Source organism: Dama dama, chromosome 23 (genome assembly GCF_033118175.1).
Source record: "Dama dama isolate Ldn47 chromosome 23, ASM3311817v1, whole genome shotgun sequence".
NCBI classification, from domain to species: domain Eukaryota; kingdom Metazoa; phylum Chordata; class Mammalia; order Artiodactyla; family Cervidae; genus Dama; species Dama dama.
Genome location: NC_083703.1, coordinates 80,902,133 through 80,925,355, shown reverse-complemented (window position 1 = coordinate 80,925,355; position 23,223 = coordinate 80,902,133). Strand labels below are relative to the sequence as shown.

Here is a 23,223-nt window from a genome sequence, read left to right as displayed (position 1 = left end):
AGCTCCGACAAATGCCAGTCACCACAGGCCCCCACAGAACCCCGAGCAAGATGACCCATTAAGGAACTTCCTGTTTTGAAGAGCAGCTGAGTTGAAAACCCATCAGGATCTGCCCCCTCCGCCTGGCCTGCTCGTGCCCCCGTGTTTCCCCGCTAACCAGCTTTGCCCCAGCGCACGCCCTGGGCACGCGTGCGGCCCTCTGGCTCCTCAGGGCGCTTGCCTGCCGACCCACCAGTCACACTCCTCACCCCCCAGGCCACCGCCCCCCCTCGTGGTGCTTGTCACTTCCTGCCACCGTCCCATCTAGTTGTTAATCTGCTGTCTTAAAGATGAGACTGAGGGGCTTCCCTGGTGGTCCAGTGGTTAAAGAATCCACCTGCCAATGCAGGGGACGTGCGTTAGATCCCTGACCCGGGACGCCGCCACGTGCCTGGGGGCAACCAAGCCCGTGGCCACAACCATGGAGCCTGTGCCCCAAGGCCACCCAGCCCATGTGTCAGCTCCCAAAGTCGTTGCGCCTCAAGCCCGTGCTCTGCCCGAGAGGCCACCGCAGTGAGAGGCCTACGCGCTGCCTTGGAGAGTGGCCCCCGCCTGCCGCAAGGACCCAGAGCAGCCAAAATATAATTACCTAATTCATTTAAAAAATAATCAGGCCAGTCATATGGTTATAAGACCCTAAATCCATATGATTGACCTCCAAATCACACTGACCATGCAGCTGGCTTTCAAAAAGATACTTACTTAACCTTTCGGTTTCTTAGATTCCCCATTTGTAAAATTTTGCTGTCATATTCAACTCTTTGCAACCCCATCAACTGTAGCCCACCAGGCTCCTCTGTCCTCCACTATCTCTGGAGTTTGCTCAGATTCATGACCACCCAGCATGTAATAAGTACTCTGTCAAGACTCTTCATGTGTTAATATAGTTCTTTTACTCATTGTAGCTATTATAAATATAACAGGCAATCTAGTCAACTCCGTATTGATTTATAAGTTCATTCATTTGTTACTTCGTGTTTTACTAGCTCCCCTAGTAGAAAAAGAGAAGGAAACGGCACCCCACTCCAGTACTCTTGCCAGGAAAATCCCATGGACGGAGGAGCCTGGGAGGCTGCAGTCCATGGGGTCCAAAGAGTCGGACACGACTGAGCGACTTCACTTTCACTAGTAGATAAGAAGTAACCTGAGAGAGGGGACTCTTGAGCACAGTACCAGGCATACAGTAGGCGCCCCATAATGTGTTGAATGAATGAGTGAATGAATGTTGAATGAATGAATGAGTGAAATCAGCAAGGCATGGAGAAATTCAACCAGAAAGCCTTTACAGAACGCAGACAGAAAGTCCTGGAGAGTGGATCTCAGTGGGCTATCCCGAAGGGCAGAGCAAGCCGCTCGCCCGCTCGCGAGGAGCAGCTCTGCGGCTGCGCAGCGAGCCCCGGCCGGCCCGGGTCCTCGTCCAGACAGCCTCGCTCGCGGCGAGCCCAGGGGAAGTCGGCTTCCTTGCCTGCTCCCCGGAGACTCAGAAAGTAATAACCCAAGTCCTTTCATTTCTGAGCCTGGGTTTATTTGGGTTGGAAGAGAACTCTGAAAACAAACTTAAAACGTGAAATGTAAGACTTCAAGGGGAAACTAAAAATAGCTGAGTGGGATTCTTCTTTCACCCGCCCGCCGTCAGCAGTGTTTATCCTGGTCGGCCTTAGGGGGCACAGAGGAGGACCGCCGCTGTTCTTCACAGGAACGCGGGCGGACCTGTGGCGGCAGATGGCTCGGGATCCTGCTCTGGCAAACAGCATCTTTAAAAACATCCGTGCACGCAGAACGTTCTCCTTTTCTTCCTGACCTGGGCGGACAGCAGATTCTCTACGTTTGTTTAGCTTTGCATTTATCACCACTCCCCCACGTTCTTTCTGATGAAATAGTTCAGGTCTCATTTCGAAGCTCTCACCTGGGGAAGAGTGAAGACACCAGCCCCTGGGTTCAGAGCAACTGCCTTCAATATCGCCTCGTGGTCTCAGGCAGCATCTGGACCCGGCGGTTGACAAGCAGGAGCCCTTGCTCTCGGGAACCTTCCGTTCCGTGCTAGACACGAAGGAGGGTGGAGCCGAGGGAGGGGCCGGCAGGGCGAAAGGGCTCCGAGCTGGGGTTCGGGGGCGTTTGGAGAAGACTTTCTGGTGAGGCGATGTTGGAGTAGAGACAGAAGAAAGTGTTGGGTGAATGGCTGTCCACAGACTCTTTGGGAGAAAAGCATTCCAGGCAGAGGGAGCAGCAGAAATGAGGTGGCCCGGAGGCAGGGAGCCCGTGTCCTGGTGAAAGAACAGCCGCGAATTAGGAGGAAGAGGTCGAGAGCAACTGAAACCGCATCTGCAGTCATCCCCAGGGGCTTCCCTGGAGGCTCAGCAGCTGAGAGTCCTCGTGCCCATGCAGGAGACGTAGGTTCGATCCCTGAGTCAGGAAGATTCCCCTGGAGAAGGGAATGGCAGCCCATTCCAGTATTCCTGCCTGGGAATCCCACGGACAGAGGAGCCTGGAGGCCTACAGTCCATGGGGTCGCAAAGAGTCAGACACGACTAAACAACAACAGCAAGCATCACCAGGGCAAGGATGACAACCGTAATGTCTCTTCACTACCAGCCTTGAACAAGGGTCTTAACTTCACTGTACCTGGTTTTCTCAGGTCTGCAGTGGGAATAAGAATAACATCCACCTTATAGAGTTGATGTGAGCATTAAATGAATCAATATTTGCAAAGCACCTAAAGCAGTGTCTGATATATAGCTGTTACTATTATTTATGAGCTGTTACTATTATTTATGATTAGCTTTATTATTGTTGCTAATTTTACATCACTTTTGTACATGCTTGAAAACTATTACTTGCTCCTCACCACCACTAAATTCCTGACTTCAATGTTTTGTACTTAAACAAGGTTAATTTTGGGCTTCCCAGGTGACTCAATGGTAAAGAATCTGCCTGCCAGTGCAAGAGATTCCTAGGTTCAATTCCTAGGTCAGAAAGATGCCCTGGAGGAGGAAATGGCAACCCACTCCAGTATTCCCGCCTGGGGAATCTCATGGACAGAGGAGCCTGGTAGGCTATAAAAGTCAGACAAGACTTAGTGGCTAAACAACAGTCAGGTTAGTTTTATCTTTCCTTGAGCAAAACCTAGATGATCACCCACTTAGACATCGAGTCTAAGTGGATCGAGACATTTGAGTTTCTGCTGCAGTGAAAAAGGACTCAAGTTTGGGATCAAAGGCTGCCTTCAAGACAATTTAGTCTAAAAGTTAAGCTGGGGAATAAGTCAGCCCATTCTTTTGTTTCCTGCTCTGCCATTGACCTGCTGTGTCGTAGCTGTTTTCCATTCCATGACTCAGTCTTCCTTTCTGTAAATGAAGGGGCACACCCCGGAGTAAAAGCGAGCCTGGGATTGTCTCGAATTATCTGCGTCCACAGAATCACGTTGCTGTCCACTCCCGGAGACCTAGTGTGGCCCTAGAAGACCAACAGCTGTACAGTCACCTCAGGTAATAAAATAAAAATAGACAAGCTCCTGGCAGGACTTGCAAATGCTTGCGGTGTGTATCTGATGACAAAGGTAAAATCAGTCCTTTCCCCAAAGTCTGAAGTAGGTATTCGGTGGGGTGAATCATGGTTAAATAAACCTCTTCTTTGAATTTTATTGTACTCTTGGAAATTTTTCCAGAACCTTTAGCACAAGATGAGGCCAGGAATTGACTGAACTGCACCTAAATAAAATCTGATAGAGATTACACCTGTCTCTGCTCAAAAGGTTAAGCGAAAAAGACTGGGAATCCTAAACACTCTCTGGCCGGTTATTTACATGCATGAATTAACCTTTTATGCCTCTCTCTCCTCTGTAACATAGAAGTTACTCACTCTGACAGCCTTCACTTTGCTACGAGGATCAAAGAAGAAATAATATGACAAGAGGTGCTTTGAAAAGGACAAGAACAAAACCTAACATTTGGACCAAGCTTTCAAAGATTTTTTTTTTTTCATTTCATTTGATCAATGAAAACAAAATTTCTTACATGATCCTTATTAAAAAAAACCAAACACATTCTAAAATGTGGGTGCAAATAGACTTTTTCTAACACACTTTCCTAAGTCTGAAAACCTAAGGGATTTTGACAAACTTTTGCCAACCAGAGAAGTATCCTGTAAAGCTAAAAGTCTCAGTCTTCAGAGAATAGTTTGCTGCTTCACAAATCTTTAAATCCTCCTATGCTGGGAGTTTATTCTTTCAGCACATTACTAAAGCTCCAGTAATGAAGTGTGTGTGCTCAGCCAGGTCTGACTCTCTGCGACCCCACGGACTGTAGCCTGCCAGGCTTCTCTGTCCATGGGATTCTCCAGGCAAGAATACTAAATGTGGTTGCCATTTCCTTCTCCAGGGGATCGGATCTTCTCAACCCAGGGATCGAACCCATATCTTTTGCATCTCCTGCATTAACAGGCAGATTCTTTATCACTGAGCCATCTGGGAAACCCAGTAATTAAGCATACTGTTCTCCTAACAGAAGCCAGTTTCAGATTCAAAGCTGGAAAAGCTTCTCAATTTGTGCCTGGCCAGTAGCCACCATTTTGCTGAGTATCCTGTTGTCTGTGTAGAGGGAGGGGAGTGCAGGAAGAGGGAGCCCCTTCCTCAGTTTCACCATCTCCACCTGCCTCACTCGCCTTCAGCTTCTATTTTCTATTTAACCTGAGTTTTAAAAAACAAAGTGAAAAAAGCAACAGTGCAGTGAAACTTCACCCAAAAAGTAATCTGAAAGTAAAAAGGCTAACAGATTGTTTTTCAGTAGTGGCTCTGGTGATAAATAATCCGCCTGCAATGCGGGAGACCTGGGTTCGATCCCTGGGTGGGGAAGATCCCCTGGAGGAGGGCATGGCAGCCCACTCCAGTATTCTTGCCTGGAGAATCCCATGGACAGAGGAGCCTGGCGGGCTGCAGTCCAGGGGGTCGCAGAGAGTCAGACAGGACTGAAGCAGCTTTACACACAGCGCACTCTTAGTCTCTGAAAAAGGTTATTGTTTATTCATTTATTTATTTTCAGTGAAGCATACTTGATATACAATGTTGTATTAGTTTCAGGTATAGGGCAAAGTGCTTCAGTTACACACACACACGTGTGTATGTATATATGTATACATATTCTTTTTTTAGATTCTTTTCCCTTATAGGTTATTAAAAAGGTTGGTTTTTAGATGTGATTTTGCTGTTTAGCATTCCAAGGTAGGGTTTGATGCCTTAATCTAGTAGGATGTGGCTTTAAAGGATAACTTACAAAGAACATCAGTCATTTGGATGATTTTTTTTTTTAATCTTCAAAACTTTAAGGAGAGTATGTGAGAGAGCAGGGAATGAAACACTTCCTTTTCGTTCAGCAGGCAAGCGTCCATCACTACCTTAAGAGTCCACCTTGTTCCGGGGGCGGGGTCGCATTTGAGGTCAGCTTCCGAAAATGAAGGAACTAGGAATGCCCCAAACCAGAAAGACCTTTGGTATCTGGAGCCTCCTCGTTCTTAGAAATCAAGGGATTTCTGTTTATTTTGAAGTGATGCCTTGAGGGACTTTTTTGTTTGCTCGTCTATTCTTGCCAGTCAATTTTATTGGATTTATTTGTTTATTGATTGATTGATTATACAAACAATGGAAGAATACTGGCGTGTATTTGACTGAAAATAGAAAATTGCCCCCTCTCTCTCCGACACACACGCCTTCCTCCACCCCCGCCTGTTTCTCGTTTACTTCCTGTGTTAACACTGAGGGTGTATTCTTCTTATCCGTCTTCTGTATTGTCACACACACACACACACACACACACACACACACACACACACACACACACACACACACACACACGTGCTCTTGTCTTACCCAAAAAGGAAACCATATAGTATTCATAGTCTACAACTGTGTTTAATCAACAGTGTCTCCTTCTGGCTAAGCTACAGCCCGTCTCACTCCTCTGAGCTTTTTCAAAGATAATCTTGCATGCTGAAACCATGTTAACTTTCCACTGCCTTCTGGAGGCAACTTCTTAAGGAAGCTTTGAAGCACGCGAGGGGCGGCTCGCTTCCCCTCCTGACTGAAGGAAGGCTATGCCTTCAAGCTTCCGGAAGCAGCGTTACCACGCCCCCTCGCCCTGTTCTCGTCTCCGTCCGCGACAGACAAATTACACTTTTCCTGAGAGCGGCGGCTTTGAGCGCCCAGACCAGAGCAGCTCCCAAAGCCAGAGAGAGAACAGTCATGATTTTTCTTTTCTTTTTTCTTGCCTCTCGAGAGAGGCAAGAGTTTAACCACGATGACAAACTGCTCAGCTCAATCCTACCCGGCGGGGAAGGCATCTGCTTTCTTTCCCCTGCCCGCAGACTAGTGGGTTTTGTCACCTGATCCATACAGATGAGCTTACTGCCAACAGGAGGAGGACACAAAGCTCCGGGAAGCAGAATTGTGTGAGGCTCCCTTCTGAGGGGTACGTGTGTGTGTGTGCGCGCGTGCATCGCGTGTTTTACGTGCACATTTGTAACTTCGACACTTGGCCTGGAAGGATGTTCTGACAGAGTAAAGGCAGGAGGCCCCAGCAGCAGGCCAACCAGCGCAGGGGTGGGAACAAGCCCCAGGCAGCTTCACCGACCCTTAGTTCAGCCAGCTGACCAGCTCCAGCCCCTCTCCCGAGAGAGCCGAGTGGGTCCAGAGGCAACTCAGGGGTCAGAGTCCTGCATTCAAATCTGCATTGTTATTTAGCCTCATCTGTCTATTCCTTGGGCTTCCCTGATGGCTCAGTGGTGAAGAATCCACCTGCCAATGCAGGAGACCCCTGGGTCAGGAAGATCCCTTGGAGGAGGAAATGGCAACCCACTGCACTGTTCTTGCCTGGAAAAGCCCATAGACAGAGGGGCCTGGCAGGCTGCAGTCCACAGTGTTGCAAAGAGATGGTTGGACGTGACTTAGTGACTAAACAACAACAATATCCACTGAATAAACATTGTTATTTAGTTTAGTCTCTCTATTCCTCAGCTTTGAAATGAGGAAGAACATACATCTGTATCTCTTGTGCAAACCCTTATGGCTGAATATGCTTCTGGAATTCGGGAATTGGGGACTTCAGAAGTGAAAAGTGACGCTGTGTCGTTATGTTACAGAGCTTCTCAGCAGGGCCTGGGGTGGCACTCCTAATCCACCTCACTGTTATGTTTGCTGGGAAACATAGAAAGGTTGAATTAGATAAATATAGGCCATCAAAAGCCTTGCATTAGTTCAGGTCCTATTTTGCGGCCAAATGAGTCAGGTCAAATCTAATCAGTTTTCAGCGGCAAATTCTTTTTTTTTTAAAGTGTGACTTTGGAGTTTCAGTTCTGTGGCCTCTTAATAGGATCTAGCTCACTGAGTGGTAAGGAGGATTAAATGAGATAATTAATGGTGTTCAGCCGCTCAGTAGTGTCCAACTCTTTGTGACTGCATAGGCTGCAGCACCCCAGGCTTCCCTGTCCTTCACTGGCCCCCAGAGTTTGCTCAGACTTGAGTTGGTGATGCCATTCAACCATCTCATCCTTAATATATTAATTAATATATTTAAAAAGTATTTTCTGGGTGCCCTAGAGCAGTCAACCCATAACCCAACCAGAGTTGGCACACGTTTTCTGAAAAGGGTGAGTATCTTCACTTTGTGGGTTATCCATTCTCTGTCAACAACTGCTCAGCTTTGCTGTTGTAGAGCAAACGCTACCATGCACAAAATACATGATAGAATGGACATGGGTTCCAAGAAAACTTTATTCACAAAATAAGACAAAGGGCCAGATTTGGCCGATGAACTATAGTTTACAAACCACCAATCAAGATGGACATGACGCTAGCTCATCAAGGTGCCAAGATTTGAGTGCAGGGGACTTATCAACTAGTCAGCTAAGAAAACAACGTCTAATCTGGAGATGATAGATACAAGCAGGCTGCCTAGTTGAGCATAACCAGCCGGACAAGGGCCGTAGCTCAGGTCGTCTTTATTAAATGAAGAGTGAGGTGGGGGAGTGGGACTTCCCTGCTGGTTCAGCGGTTAAGAATCCGCCTTGTGATGTAGAGTGTCGGCGTTGCACCCCTGGTGGGGACCTCAGATCCCACATGGCCTGGAGCAACCGAAACCCCGTTCACTAGCTCCTGAGCCCAGGCACCACAGCTGGGGTCCCTGTGCCCCAAGGGAGACCCCACGTGCCATCGCGAAGATCGTGCGTGCCACAGCTGAGAGCCTGACGCAGCAAGAAAAGAGAAAAGTTGGGGAAAACAGTCAGCGTGAGAGGAACCCAGGCCAGGAAAAGTCATCACTCAAAATGCAAAGTGAGAAACAGAGAAGGGAAAGAAAGGATCTGGAATTTAAATCTATGGCCATTGAAAATGGAAAAGGAGAACTGAAGAGCTCTCAGAGGATAGTCTTGAGGGGAGGGTTTCTCCAGTGTGGTCGGGGGCCAGCAGCATCAGCATCCCCTTGGGGCTGATCAGAACTACAGAGTCCCAGGCCGTCTCCAGACCTGCAGGGTCAAGAGCATGCCTGCAGCAAGCTGTCCCAACGATGCACGTGCACCTTCCTACTCGCTGAGAGGTGTCGCCCTGGTCCCTGCCTGTCTCCCACAGAATGAGACTTTACATTGCCAAGAGCTGCCAAAGACTGTTTAAATCGTGATTAATCCTTTAAGAGGTGAGTCATCTTATGCCCATTTCACAGGTGAGGAAACTGAGGCTCTCTGGCCCCATGTCACCCGCTTTGTAATTTCTACAGTAAAGTTTTAGAGTCAAGCCTTCAGAATTCCATTCCCACACTCTTAACCACAAATCTTTTTTTGCTTTGCAGGAAATAACAGGAAATAGTCTCCCTCCTATAAAAACTCCAGAAAAGGAGGTGTGACATTGCGCTAAGTGACCTGCAGGGAAGCTGGGACTCAGTTTTCAACATTTTCAGTTTCTATAGTAAAGTGGGCTCTGGTTCCCACCAGAAACCACTCAGAGTAAGTGGGTTCACTATTTAATCAGTTAAAAAAAAAAAAAAGGGTTCAGATGGTAAGTGATTAAGAAAAGGGGATAAACACCAACTGTAGTTGATGAGGATGCATAAACTCAGAGCTTTCTCTCCAGGACACATGAAAACAAGAACTCTAGCTTTGGGATCTAAATCAGTCTACACCGGCCAAAACTGTGTTTTTCCACCTTCCTCATTTAAATGCAAAGCTCAACCTCTGTTAGCTGTCCTTAATTTTCCAAAAAGTGTTAGCTATTCTGTCATGTCTGACTTTGTGACCCTGGGGACTGTAGCCCACCAGGCTCCTTGGTTCATGGGATTCTCGAGGCAAGAATACTGGAGTGAGATGCCACTTCCTTCTCCAGGGGGTCTTCCTGACCCCGGGATCAAACCTGGGTCTCCTGCATTGCAAGCAGACTCTTTATCATCTGAGCCACCAGGGAAAGCCTAAGACAAAAAGACTTGCCCAACCTCTATTACCTTCCCAAGTGATGCTAGTGGTAAAGAATGAAGAGACGCAATTTTAAGCCCTGGGTCAGGAGGATGCCCTGGAGGAGGAAATGGCAATCCACTCCAGTATTCTTGCTTGGAGAAGTCCATGGACAGAGGAGCCTGTCAGTCTACCCTCAATGGGGTCATAAAGAGTCGGACACAACTGAAGTGACTTAGCATGCACTCACTGGAATATATTCTTTTATATTCTATTGTTTTGTTATTGTTTTCACAAGCTCTACCTCCATCTTGGGGGAAATTACTTTAATTCTGTGAGCCTGAGTCTTATCTGAAAGTCAGGTGAATGATAACGACAGACAGGATTTACTGAGCACTCATCATGTGTTCATGCCGGGCTGATTCACGTGCTGGGCTTCCTTAATCATCATAAGCATTACTGTCTCCATTATTGCACATGAGACCACTTCTTGACAACTGCAGGAAGCACAACCAACAGCACTGTATTCTACCCAGGGGGCCACCGTGAGCCTGTAAAGATCATTAGGCGCTTACCTAGTAAGCTAGTGATCCACACAGTCAAAGGCTTTGGTGTACTCAATAAAGCAGAAGTAGATGTTTTTCTGGAACTCTCTCACTTTTTCCAATGATCCAGCAGATGTTGGCAATTTGATCTCTGGTCCCTCTGCCTTTTCTAAATCCAGCTTGAAAGTTCACGGTTCATGTACTGCTGAGGCCTGGCTTGAAGAATTTTGAGCATTACTTTACCAGCGTGTTAGATGAGTGCAATTGTGCAGTAGTTTGAGCATTCTTTGGCATTGCCTTTCTTTGGGATTGGGATGAAAACGGACCTTTTCCAGCCCTGTGGTCACTGTTGAGTTTTCCAAATTTGCTGGCATATTGAGTGCAGCACTTTCACAGCATTGTCTTTTAGGATTTGAAATAGCTCAGCTGGAATTCCATCACCTCCACTAGCTTTGTTCGTAGTGATGCTTCCTAAGGCCCACTTGACTTCACATTCCAGGATGTCTGGCTCTAGGTGAGTGATCACACCATTGTGATTATCTGGGTCGTGAAGATCTATTTTGTATAGTTCTTCTGTGTATTCTTGCCACCTCTTCTTAATATCTTCTGCTTCTGTTAGGTCCATACCATTTCTGTCCTTTATTGAGCCCATCTTTGCATGAAATGTGCCCTTGGTATCTCTAATTTTCTTGAAGAGATCTCTAGTCTTTCCCATTCTATTGTTTTACTCTATTTCTTTGCATTGATCACTGAGAAAGGCTTTATCTCTTCTTGCTATCCTTTGGAATTTTGCATTCAAATGGGAATATCTTTCCTTTTCTCCTTTGCCTTTTGCTTATCTTCTTTTCATAGCTATTATTCCTCCTGAAAAATCTGTATGCAGGTGAAGAAGCAACTGTTAGAACTGGACATGGAACAACAGACTAGTTCCAAATTGGGAAAAGAGTACGTCAAGGCTGTATATTGTCACCCTGCTTATTTAACTTATATGCAGAGTACATCATGAGAAATGCTGGGTTGGATGAAGCACAGGCTGGAATCAAGATTGCCAGGAGAAATATAAATAACATCAGATATGCAGATGACACCACACTTACGGCAGAAAGCAAAGAAGAACTACAGAGCCTCTTGATGAAAGTGAGAGAGGAGAGTGAAAAAATTGGCTTAAAGCTCAACATTCAGAAAACTAAGATCATGGCATCTGGTCCTGTCACTTCATGGCAAATAGATGGGGAAACAGTGGAAACAGTGGCAGACTTTATTTTTTGGGGTTCCAAAATCACTGCAGATAGTGACTGCAGCCATGAAATTAAAGGACACTTACTCCTTAGAAGAAAAGTTATGACCAACCTAGACAGCCTATTAAAAAACAGAGACATTACTTTGCCGACAAAGGTGCGTCTAGTCAAAGCTATGGTTTTTCCAGTAGTCTTGTATGGATGTGAGAGTTGGACTGTAAAGAAAGCTGAGCACCAAAGAACTGATGCTTTTGAACTGTGGTGTGTGTGGAGAAGACTCTTGAGAGTCCCTTGGACTGCAAGGAGATCCAACCAGTCCATCCTAAAGGAAATCAGTCCTGGGTGTTCACTGGAAGGACTGATGCTAAAGCTGAAGCCTCAATATTTTGGCCACCTGATGCGAAGAACTGACTCATTTGAAAAGACCCTGATGCTGGGAGATTGAAGGCGGGAGGAGAAGGGGATGACAGAGGATGAGATGGTTGGATAACATCACCAACTCAGTGGACATGAGTGTGAGTAAACTCCAGGAGTTGGTGATGGACAGGGAGGCCTGGCGTGCTGCAGTCCGTGGGGTCGCGAAGAGTTGGACACGACTGAGCAACTGAACTGAACTGAACTGAACTAGTAAGATAGTAAGCAAGAGATTAGATTTGAACCCAGCTTCACCGATAGCAGAGCCAAGGACAAGTGTGTTCACTCGTCTGTGCTTTGCTCTCCTTATCTGTGCCTCTGCCTTGTAGAGTCAGAAGGTTGCGTAAGGCACAGGAAGCCGTGGGGCTAAGAGTAGCTCATAAAACAAAAGCTGATATTATTTTCTCACCGGTTCTCTGACCAGTAACAATGACGTGTTTTGTTTTGTTTTGTTTGAGTGTGTACTCTCAGTCAGAATTTGAAATAGACCATCTCTAATCCTGCAACAAATCCTCTTAGATTCTGAGAGGTGGTTACTTCTCAGTTACAAAGTCTGCACTTTAAAATACTCCAGTATAACTAGTGTGATAAACCGTCCATGTGTGTCCAACTCTTTGAGACCCCATGGACTGCAGGGCTACTCTGCCCAAAGGATTCTCCAGGCAAGAATACTGGAATGGGTTGCCATGCCCTCCTCCAGGGTATCTTCATGAAGTTAGTCCAAATTCAGCTGTAGGAGTATGGTCAGCTAACTGACACTAGAGAAGGAATTATTTAAAGAGAGCTAGCAAACACCCTTGGCAGAAAGGACCACCCTCCAGCAGTGGTTTTGAAACTGTACCTCAGATTGAGACTTGAACCGTGTGCTTGGGATTCAAACCCAGCCAAAACCCACAGTACCTGGTTTCAGGACCTAATGAAGCTCAGGTTCTTGATGTCTCATCGCAGAAAGAATTCAGTGCTCTCACTGATAGGTAAGAAGTGGATTTATTCAGATTCAGAGAAACACACTCCACAGAAAGAGCGTGGACCATCGCAGAGGGTGAGTGTGGCCAAGTAATGTGGCGTGGTTAGTCTTTATAGACTGGGTGATTGCATATGCTAATGAGTGGGAGGAGTATGCCAACTTTTGGGAAGGGGAAGAGATTTGCAGGAATTGGGCCAGTGCCCACTCCTGGGTCTTTTGACGGTGCCTTGGAACTGTCATGGCACCTCTCTGTATGTCGTTTAGCTCGCTGATTGAGGATCAAGGTTTAATCAAAGTCTACTTGTCTGCTGTCTTGGACCCATTTGATTCTAATCAGTTTATGTTGTGTCCTTGGCCTAAGTCATTCTTTAAAAAGTTGTGCCCTGCCCCTTTCCCTCCTGTTATATTTACAAGTTGTTGTTCAGTTGCTCAGTTGTGTCTGACCCCATGGACTGCAACACGTCAAGCTTCCCTGTCCTTCACTATCTCCCTGAGTTTGCTCACATTCATGTCCATTGAGTCAGTGATGCCATCCAATAATCTCATCTTCTGTCATCCCCTTCTCCTACCTTCAATCTTTCCCAGCATCAGGGGTTGTCAAATGAGTCAGTTCTTTGCATCAGGTGGCCAAAGTATTGGAGTTTTAGCTTCAACATCAGTCCTTCCAGTGAATGTTCAGGACTGATCTTCTTTAGGATGGACTGGGTGGATCTCCTTGCAGTCCAAGGGACTCTCAAGAGTCTTCTCCAACACCACAGTTCAAAAGCATCAATTCTTTGGCACTCAGCTTTCTTTATAGTCCCAACTCTCACATCCATACATGACTACTGGAAAAACCATAGCTTTGACTAGATGGACCTTTGTCAGCAAAGTAATGTCTCTGTTTTTTAACATGCTGTCTAGGTTGGTCATAACTTTTCTTCTAAGGAGTAAGCGTCTTTTAATTTCATGGCTGCAGTCACTATCTGCTATGATCTTGGAGCCTGCCAAAATAAAGTCTGCCACTGTTTCCACTGTTTCCCCATCTATTTGCCATGAAGTGATAGGACCAGATGCCATGATCTTAGTTTTCTGAATGTTGAGCTTTAAGCCAACTTTTTCACTCTTCTCTTTCACTTTCATCAAGAGGCTGTTTAGTTCTTCTTCACTTTCTGCCATAAGTGTGGTGTCATCTGCATATCTGAGGTTATTGATATTTCTCCCAGCAACCTTGATTCCAGCTTGTGCTTCATCCAACCCAGCATTTCTCATGACGTACTCTGCATATAAGTTAAATATGCACAGTACAATTCAGCTCCAGGAGAAAGGAATAGTGACCCCACAAGAGACTGACCCAGACTTGCCTGTGAGTGTCCAGGAGTCTCCAGCTGAGGCGTGGGTCGGCGGTGGCCTGCTGCAGGGCTGGGGGCACCGAGTGTAGCAGTGCGTGCGTGGAATCTTTTGAAGCAGGTTGCCATTATCTTTATTGCCTCCACCATAGTTTGGCCCCAGCTAAATAGTGCAGTTCTTTCTCTTGCAATTCAAAAATAGGTTTTTCACTGGTAAAACTAGTCAATTAGCATGATGGTATTAGAAATGGATTTGCATTGGTGAAACTAAACCTGTTGGAGTCTTGTGAGTTAACCAGAGTGCATTATGGGATATAACAATCAATCCTTCACCTATACCCTCCCCCCGCTCCCTAATTAATTCTGTGTCCAACCACTGGTTTAGGAGGAGTTGTGATTATATCAGCAACCAGGGAGCACAGAATCCTGCGTTTGGAATGTTGTTATGCCTGCCCGGGAGAACCTTGCATTCAGGGTGTAACCAGAGTGCCTGGAAGAATAGAGAACTGTTCTCTGTCTGCTTTGCTGAGCAGCATTTGGCTGTAGGAGTAGCAGAATTGGGACAGAGACTTAATTTTATGACAACATGTAGTTAGACCGTGGACCAACAGTGAACCGTAATCTCTGCCAAAAAAACAGCCCAAGAACCGTTTCATGCAGCTTGACTTAGATCACAACCGTTTACCTGGAATCCAACAGCCATCACCCATGTCATCCTTCCTAAGAGAATTGCTGCTGGTCCGGCTTCTAGTCAGAAATTTAGTCAGAGAAGACAAGACATGACCTGTGATTAGTATAAGCCAGGCATCAGCCAACTGTGGCCTGCAGGCGAAGTCCAGCCCTCCACCTGTCTGTGTAAATAAGGTTTTATTGAAACATAGCCACACCCATTCATTTATAGTTGGTGTTGTAATAGCAGAGTTGAGTAGTTGTGACAGAGATTATCTGGCCCAAAAAAACTAAAATATTTACTATATGGCCCTTTACAAGAAAGTTTTCTATGTCTCGTATAGTATCTGCACATGTGCTAAGTCACTTCAGTTGTGTTTGACTCTATGTGGCCCTCTGGACTGCAGCCCGCCAGGCTCCTCTGTCCATGGGATTCTCCAGGCAAGAATACTGGAGTGGGTTGCCATGCCCTCCTCCAGGGGATCTTCCCAAGCCAGGGATCAAACCTGGTTCTGCCTGCATTGGTAAGCAAGTTCTTTATCACTAGTGCCCCCTGGGAAGCCCTGAGTATGGTCAAAGCATTCTACAGAACAAAAGCATTGGCCTCACCTGGGAGCTCGTAAGAAGTGCAGGCTGTCATGCCTCACCCAGGCCCATCCTGGAATCAGAATATTTAGGGAGTAAAACTTCCCATAAGGGGGAAAAAGAATGTCATGACTGGCTTAGATCAAATATCCTTCATCTGGGTATATTGATGGCCAAACTAAATTCAGCTTCTGTTAGTAGGGGAGAAGAGGAAATAACTGTCAGGTAGTTTGATCCCTGGGTTGGAAGATCCCCTGGAGAAGGGAAAGGCTACCCACTCTAGCATTCTGGCCTGGAGAATTCCATGGATTGTAGTCCATGAGGTCACAAAGAGTCAGACACAACTGAGCAACTTTCATTTTTATGGATTTTTTTTACATATATAAACAAAGCCCCAGACATTAAGAGTTTATATATTACTATCATGGATTTGATCCATGGGTTGACTAGACCCCCTGGAGTAAGAAATGGCAACCCACTGCAGTGTTCTTGCCGGGATAATCCCATGGACAGAGGAGCCTGGTGGGCTACAGTGCATAAGGTCACAAACAGTGGGACACGACTGAACACAGGCACACACAATCCCTGAGAAAGACAAGATTACCGTGATTGGTCTACACCGGCCAGAGTCTTCTAACTTTTTCCCGTAAGATCCAGACACTGAATGTTTTAGGCTTTATGTGCCACTGGGTATCTCTCACAACTGCGCTGATGGAGTAATGTAAAAAGCACCCACAGACAATGCATAAAATCCCTGGGTCTGGTTGTGTTCCAGTGAAACCTTATTTATAAGAACAGGTGAGGGGGGTTTGGCCAACAAGCCATACTCTGCCGATCTCTGTTCTATACCTTAGTCATTCAGAGCATGGAACTAGATCCAGATAGACTCAGACCCTGGTTTTCTCGCTTACCAGCTGTGTGGCTGCAGAGAGAGTGAGTAACCTCTCTGTTCCACTCTCCTTGTTATATAAAACTGAAGATGCTTAGACCTCCAGGAAACAGAGAAACCATCAAAACTATGGATAAATGTCCTCCTATTAGGGCAGCTCCAGGGTTGGTTAATTCAATTATTCTGGTCCCAGGTTCTCTGGATCTTGTTCTGCCTGCCTTGGTATATTTGCTTTGAATCTCAGGATTGCCTCTCATAGTCACAAAATGGCTGCCACAGCACCTGCTGGCATTTATTCACCTACAAAATGCCTAAAACTTGGAAGAGAGAATATTTCTTCCCGTGCTTAGCTTTTCATGAGCAAGCGTAATCATCTGAGAGACACATACCATCCCACTTACTTCACATCTCATTGGTCAGAATTTTGTCACATGGCCATTCCTTAATCAGTTATTCCCAAGAGAAATAAAATTACCTTAACTGCTTAGACTAATTTAGCCACACTAGCTGGGAGTGGGGTCTAGGCACTGACAGTTTGTTAAAGCTCTGAAGATGATCTGACCTGTGGCTGAGGTTGAGAACCACTGATACCAATCAATACTTCATCCCCTGGGACTGTTGAGGTCCTAGCTTTCCCTGTAGCAGGTAGCAGTCAAGATAAATAAAATTAAAAGTGTATGTATGTGTGTACACGTAAACTGTGTTTTATTAGCAAAGAAAATAATTAGTGATTACTATTAGACTACAGCTGGGCTTCCCAGGTGGTATTAGTGGTAAAGAGCATGCCTGGCAATGCAGGAGATGTAAAATATGCGGGTTCTGTCCCTGGGTTGGGAAGCTTCCCTATAGGAGGGCATGGCAACCCACACCAGTATTCTTGCCTTGAGAATCCCATGGACAGAGGAGCTTGGTGGGCTGCAATCCATAGAGTTGCAGAGTCGGACACAACTGAAGTGACTTAGCATGCATGCATGCATTAAACAGCCAGGCTATGCTCAGCATAATTTGGAAAAAAATAATATGTTGTCCCTTGAATATTTTTGAGTTGATATTTTAAATTCTTTACCATAATTCAAATAAGCCCATTTTTCCTAACAAGAAATAGAAAATAGTAAACATTTTGTATGAAAAAAAAAATACAGTGTTTTGGTTCAAGATGGGGGAGTAGAAGGACGTGCATTCATTTCCGTCTCCGAGAGCACCAAGATCACAACCAGCTGCTGCACGGCCATCCACGGGAGGATGCTGGAACCCACCAAAAAAAGACAGCCCACGTCCAAAGACAAAGAAGAAGCCACAGCAAGACGGCAAGAGGGGCACAATCACGATAAAATCAAATCCCATGCCCACCGGGTGGGTGACCCACAAACTAGAGAACAGTAATACCAAAGAAGTTCTTGCACTGTTGTGAAGGTTCTGAACTCCACGTCAGGCTTCCCAGCCTGGGGATCTGACAGAGGGGCTGGGAATCCCCAGGGAATCTGACCTTGAAGGCCAGCAGGATTTGATTACAGGACTTCCAGAGGACTGGGGGAAGCAGAGACTCCAGACTTGGAGGCACACACTCCAAACTGCGTGCACCAAGACCCAGAGGAGAGGACCAGTGACCCCACAGGAGACTGAACCAGAACCACCTGCTGGTGTGGGAGGGTCTCCTGTGGGGGCACGGGTCAGCAGGGTCGGGAGCACTGGATGGTCCCCCTGGCGTAAGTCCTCTTGCGGTTCGCTGTTATCCCTCCTGTAGAGCCAGGGCTGGGTCACCTCAGGCCAAACAGCTATCAACCCCACCCAGCAGCAAATAATTGTGTTAAAGTTTTACAAAGCAAGGCCCTGCCCATCAGAGCAAGACCCAGTTTTTCCCATCACCAGTCCCTCCCATCAAGAAGCTTACACAAGCCTGTTAGCCTCATCCATCAGAGGGCAGACAGAAGAAGCAAGAAGAAACACAGTCTCACAGTGGCTAAAACAAAAACTGTATTATGGAAAGTTAATCACAATGAAAAAGCAGAAAGTTACATCCCAGATGAAGGGACAAGATAAAAACCCCAGAAAAACAACTAAATGAAGTGGAGATAGGCAACCTTTCAGAAAAAGAATTCAGAATAATGATAGTGAAGATGATCCAGGATCTCGGGGAAAGAATGGAGGCAAAGATTGAGAAGATGCAGGAAATGTTTGCCGAAGAACCAGAAGAACTAAAGAACAAACAAACAGATAAATAAAACACTAGAAGGAATCCATAGCAGGACAACTGAGGCAGAAGAAGGGACAATTGAGCTGGAGGACAGAAGGGTGGAAATCACTCCACAGAACTGAATATAGAAAACAATGCAAAGAAATGAAGACGGCCTCGGAGGCCTCTGGGGCCAACACTCCCGTTACAGGGGTCCCAGAAGGAGAAGAGAGAGGAAGGATCTGAGAAAAGATGAGAAGAGCTGACAGCTGAAAACTTCCTGAACGTGGGAGAGCAATCAGTCAACCACGTCCCGGAAGCACAGAGTCCCAGGCAGGATAAACCGAAGGAGGAGCATACTGAGACACAAAGTAATCCAAATGACAAAAAATAAGACAGAGATAAAATATTAAAAGCAACAGGTATAAATGAAAAATAACATACAAGGGAACTCCTATCAGGCTCTCAGCTGATTTCTCAACAGAAACTCTACAAGCCAGAAGGGAATGGCATGATATATTTAAAGTGAAGAAAGGGAAGAACCTACAACCAAGAATACTCTACTCAGCAAGACTCTCCTTCAGATTTGATGCAGAAATCAAAAGCTTTCCAGACAAGCAAAAGTTAAGAGAATTTAGCACCACAAACCAGCTTTATAACAAATGCTAAATGTCACCCCACTCCATACTCTTGCCTGGAAAATCCCATGGATGGAGGAGCCTGGTAGGCTACAGTCCATGGGGTCCTGAAGAGTCGGACACAACTGAGCAACTTCACTTTCACTTTTCACTTTCACGCATTGGAGAAGGAAATGGCAACCCACTCCAGTGTTCTTGCCTGGAGAATCCCAGGGACGGGGGAGCCTAGTGGGCTGCGGGCTATGGGGTCACACAGAGTCGGACACGACTGAAGTGACTTAGCAGCAGCAAAGGCAGGAAACACAAAAGAAGGAAAAGACTGACAGAAAGTAAAGTGAAGTGAAAGTTGCTCAGTCGTGTCCGATTCTTTTCAACCCCATGAACTGTGTAGTTCATGGAATTCTCCAGGCCAGAATACTGGAGTGGATGGCCTTTCCCGTCTCCAGAGGATCTTCCCAACCCAGGGATTGAACCCAGGTCTCCTGCACTGCAGGCAGATTCTTTACCAGCTGAGCTATTAGGGAAGCCCTACAGAAAGTAAACCCAAAACAGTCAAGAGAATGGTAATAGGATCATATATATCAATAATTACCTAAAAAGTGAATGGTTTAGATGCACCAACCCAAAGATACAGACTGGCTGGTGGATGAAAACATGTGCATGCATGCACTCCCACACACCACCTCACTCTGCTCGATCCCGCCCCCCCATTGTATATTTTATACAATTTTTTACAGTTATTTTTATAATTTTTATACAATTTTATACAATTATTTTGTGTTAATCATGTTCCCATTATGGCTTGCAATTGTATCTGTTATTTTTTTGTCTGGGTATTGATTGTGAAAACTGATAAGCATGTTTTACTCTTGTGATTATGTAACTGTTTCTCAGTTAATACCATTGTGTCATGATTGGTCAACAGAAAAATAATAGAGCTCTCTGTGCTGGGCTGTGCTTAGTCACTCGGTCTATTGACCCCTTGCGACCCCATGGACTGCAGCCCGCCAGGCTTCTCTGTCCACGGGGATTCTCCAGGCAAGAATACTAGAGTGGGTTGCCATGCCCTCCTCCAGGGGATCTTCCCCACCCAGGGATCGAACCCCAGTCTCCTGCGTTGCAGGATTCTTTCCCATCAGAGTCACCAGGGAAGCCTGTATCACCAAAACTAGGATCTAATAGAAAAGCCTGCAATCACTTTTTAAAATCCAGATGCCTATCAGAGTTACCTTGAAATTTTTTGAAAAATACAAATGCTCAGGTATCGCCTGCTTCCTCCAGAACTCCGCGTGTGTTTCTAACGCGCAGCCATGTTTAAGGAGGCTGGAGTGTACGATGGTCTCTCACTTTTGTCTGCTTAGTTTCACTTTGTCTCCTTCCTATTCAGCGCTTCCTTATCACTTAGTTTACGCTCTCCAATCTCCCCATCTCTTTTTTTTATGTTCTTTCTCAAGCCTTTATCAAGTGTAGTGAAAAAGCTTTTGTATACTTACATATAAATATGTGTACTATGTATATTTTAGGAAACATGAATTTTTGCCTAACTAAAAAAATCATGACATTTTGATTAAACTTGTTTGACTTAGTATGAATGGAATGTTAGATTTCTAATTAAAAAATAGATGTGCAATAAGAAACAAAGGTTTACTGTATAGTATAGGGAACTATAGTCAATATCTTAGAATAACCTATGGTGGAAAATAATTCCAAAAATAATATATGTCTATTTGTATAACTGAATAACCTTGCTATGCACCTGAAACATTGTAAGTCAACTATACTACAGTAATACATATTTTAAAATAACACAATGAATGACTGTAATTGGAATCCGTAATTCATTATATGACTTGACAAAGTAAGTTTTAACTAATGTATTAAACAGCATGCACTAAATCTGAAAAATATATATAAATATTTTACCCTGAGACATATCCAGTGTATTCTGAAATGCTTGAAGTTTCGAGCAAACTTCTCAGTTACATTTACAAGGATAAATAATATTATTAAACTTCTGTCATTGTTTGGAATACTACCTAGAAAGAAATACATATAAGGGACTTCCCTGGCTGTCCAGTGGTTAAGACTCCATGCTTTCAATGCAGGGAATGTGGGTTCAATCCCTGGTCTAAGAACTAAGATCCCATATGCTGCATGGCACAGCCCCTCAAAAAAATAAATAAGTAAATAAAAATAGAAAAAAAAAATTTTTAAAGAAAGCAATGAATTTAAGATAGAGTAATATAGAATGCCCACATTTGAGTGCCTTGATTAATCATCAAAAGTGGGTTTCCCAAAAACATTTGAATTAGTCCGTTTGTTTTTCACCTTGAAGATTATTGCACCACCTACCCCTCAATGCTCCGTAAAGCTGCTGGCAAACTCCCCGCACCAGAATTCTTTGTAACGTAGAAAAAGGGTTACTGTGAATTTAGGCATGCAGGAGCGTTCCCAAACAAGTTTAGGAAGAAGTCCATGTAAGTATAAACATGTAGATTCTAGAAGGTAATCCCCTGAACACTCTCCCTGTTACACCCTCTTGGTTTGAGACTACAGAAATCCACTGGGTTGCTTTGCAGCGTAAATGAGATAATACAATCCAGCAGTTAGGATGATGCGCTGGATACGTGGCATGTGTTCAGTACTTGGCTATTACGATTGTTTCCAGGTGGAAATAAGTTGTCCGACAAGGGGCAGGAGGTTCAGCAGTGGGACGTCAGAGGATCCTCTTGGATCTGAGCACCAGCCGTCTGATAACCCTGCGCCCGAAGAGCCGCGCCCGCGCCCGTCCAGCCCGGGCCGGCCCTGTGACGCCGCACGGGGAGAGCGGGAGACCGACAGGACTCCTCAGCGCAGAGGGGCCTGCCTCTGCCCGCTCCTCCCGAGTCCGGGTCTCCACTCTGCCTCTCTCGCGGATCGCCTCCCCCTCAGCGCCCACCCCGAGGGCCGCCCCTGACCTGGCCCCTCCATCCTGTCTGTCCTGCTGACTCCCCTCCCCGGCCCTCCTCCGCGGCTGGAAACATCCTCTTCTTTACCTTGTTGGCTGAGCTCCCTGCTTTGCTCACTGCTGAGTCCCCAGAACCACGTGTGTGCCTGATGGACGGTAGGTACTCAAGTAGGTAAAAACTGGCTGAGCGAGAAGGCAGACACTCAAAAAGATGATGGAGGGCGAGGTCAGGCTCTGGGGGTGCCTCAGTCACCTGCTCGCGGAGGCGCAGCACGCTCCTCGTTGTTCTTCTCCAGTAAAGGAAAACAGCGCGGGCTTCTTTGTAGAGTTATCAGGAGGATAACGCTGTGTACTCAGAGCTGACAGCCCGGGCTTCCCTGGCGGCCCACTGGCTAGGAATCCGCCTTGCCATACAGCAGACGCCAGTCCTTCTCTGGTCCTGGAAGAGCCCACGCGCCCCGGGGCAGCTAAGCCCTTGGGCCACAACTGCTGAATCCCACTCGCCCTAGAGAAAGGACTAACAGCCCACGGCCGGCACAGAAGATACTATTATTAATGTTGTTCATTAACATGTCTTTAAAACCTGGGTGTACAGTTATACTCATCAATCCTGGAAACCTAAGAAAAACAAAGCCACTGTTACCACATCGAAACACTCAGTCACACGGTAACACAGATCAGTTTCCAAGATCTCCAGCTTCCGTTAGCAGGCAATAATAGAAAAAAATAACTGTTGGGTAAGAAACTCCAACTGTCCTTGGTTTTCATTCTTCTTTGGTTACAGAATTTTCACATTTATAAACAAAGCTCCAAATGATGAGTTTGTGTATAACTATCATGGGATAAACATCAGATTCAAATCTGGTAGCTTCTCACTTCAACAACTTATTTTTCTTGCAGTTTTGAAAATAACATACAAAAACAATTTTTAAGTCTCGTGGAAAACACTATTTTGTTTTTTTCCTTTTTTTTTTTTTTGGAAGTTATTCTAGAAGTTTGGCTTTTTAGAAAAGTATTTGTATGCAGTTTTGGTAAAGTTGATAAAGCAATGAAGGCTTTTAGTTTGTTCTAAATTTAGGATAAAAGTGCTTTCAAATTTTGAGATTAAGAAAAGGGAAAAAGGAGAAAAGTTTGTCTTCACTTGTTTTACACCTTCCTCGGATCCTAACAGATTCAGTTTTCCAATAATTGTTTTTCTTTTCTTTCTTTTTTCTCCAATTATTACTATTTCTGATATTTCATAATCATTTTTTCTGTTAAGCAGCACATTTAAAAAAGGAGGCATTTTTGGAGCAGAAGCAAATATATGGGTTTAAGAGCATGGGCTTAGGTGATCTAGAGCAAGGATCTGCAAATTTTTTCTGTGAA

At 45.4% G+C, this 23,223-nt stretch overlaps 1 protein-coding gene across 1 annotated transcript; it reads right to left on the bottom strand.

Annotated features, from left to right (window-relative positions):
- Window positions 1–1,561: 1,561 nt before the first annotated feature.
- On the bottom strand, window positions 1,562–21,878 carry LOC133044331 (uncharacterized). The gene is made up of 4 exons (XM_061125724.1): window positions 21,866–21,878; window positions 20,138–20,205; window positions 1,946–2,303; window positions 1,562–1,840 (listed from the first exon to the last, which is right to left on the bottom strand). The coding sequence occupies exons 1-4, from the start codon at window positions 21,876–21,878 to the stop codon at window positions 1,563–1,565; spliced, it is 717 nt and encodes a 238-aa protein (XP_060981707.1). The 3' UTR covers window position 1,562.
- Between the last annotated feature and the right edge of the window lie 1,345 nt (window positions 21,879–23,223).

What these genes read in the sequence shown, in the direction of transcription:
- LOC133044331 (XM_061125724.1), bottom strand. An exon ending in ATTTTTCAAAAAATTTCAAG is followed by an intron (nt 2,304 to 20,137) that starts GTAACTCTGATA and finishes TTCTTTCACCAG; the next exon opens with GACACGGGCTCCCTGCCTCC. An exon ending in GTGTCTTCACTCTTCCCCAG is followed by an intron (nt 1,841 to 1,945) that starts GTGAGAGCTTCG and finishes CTGTCCGCCCAG; the next exon opens with GTCAGGAAGAAAAGGAGAAC.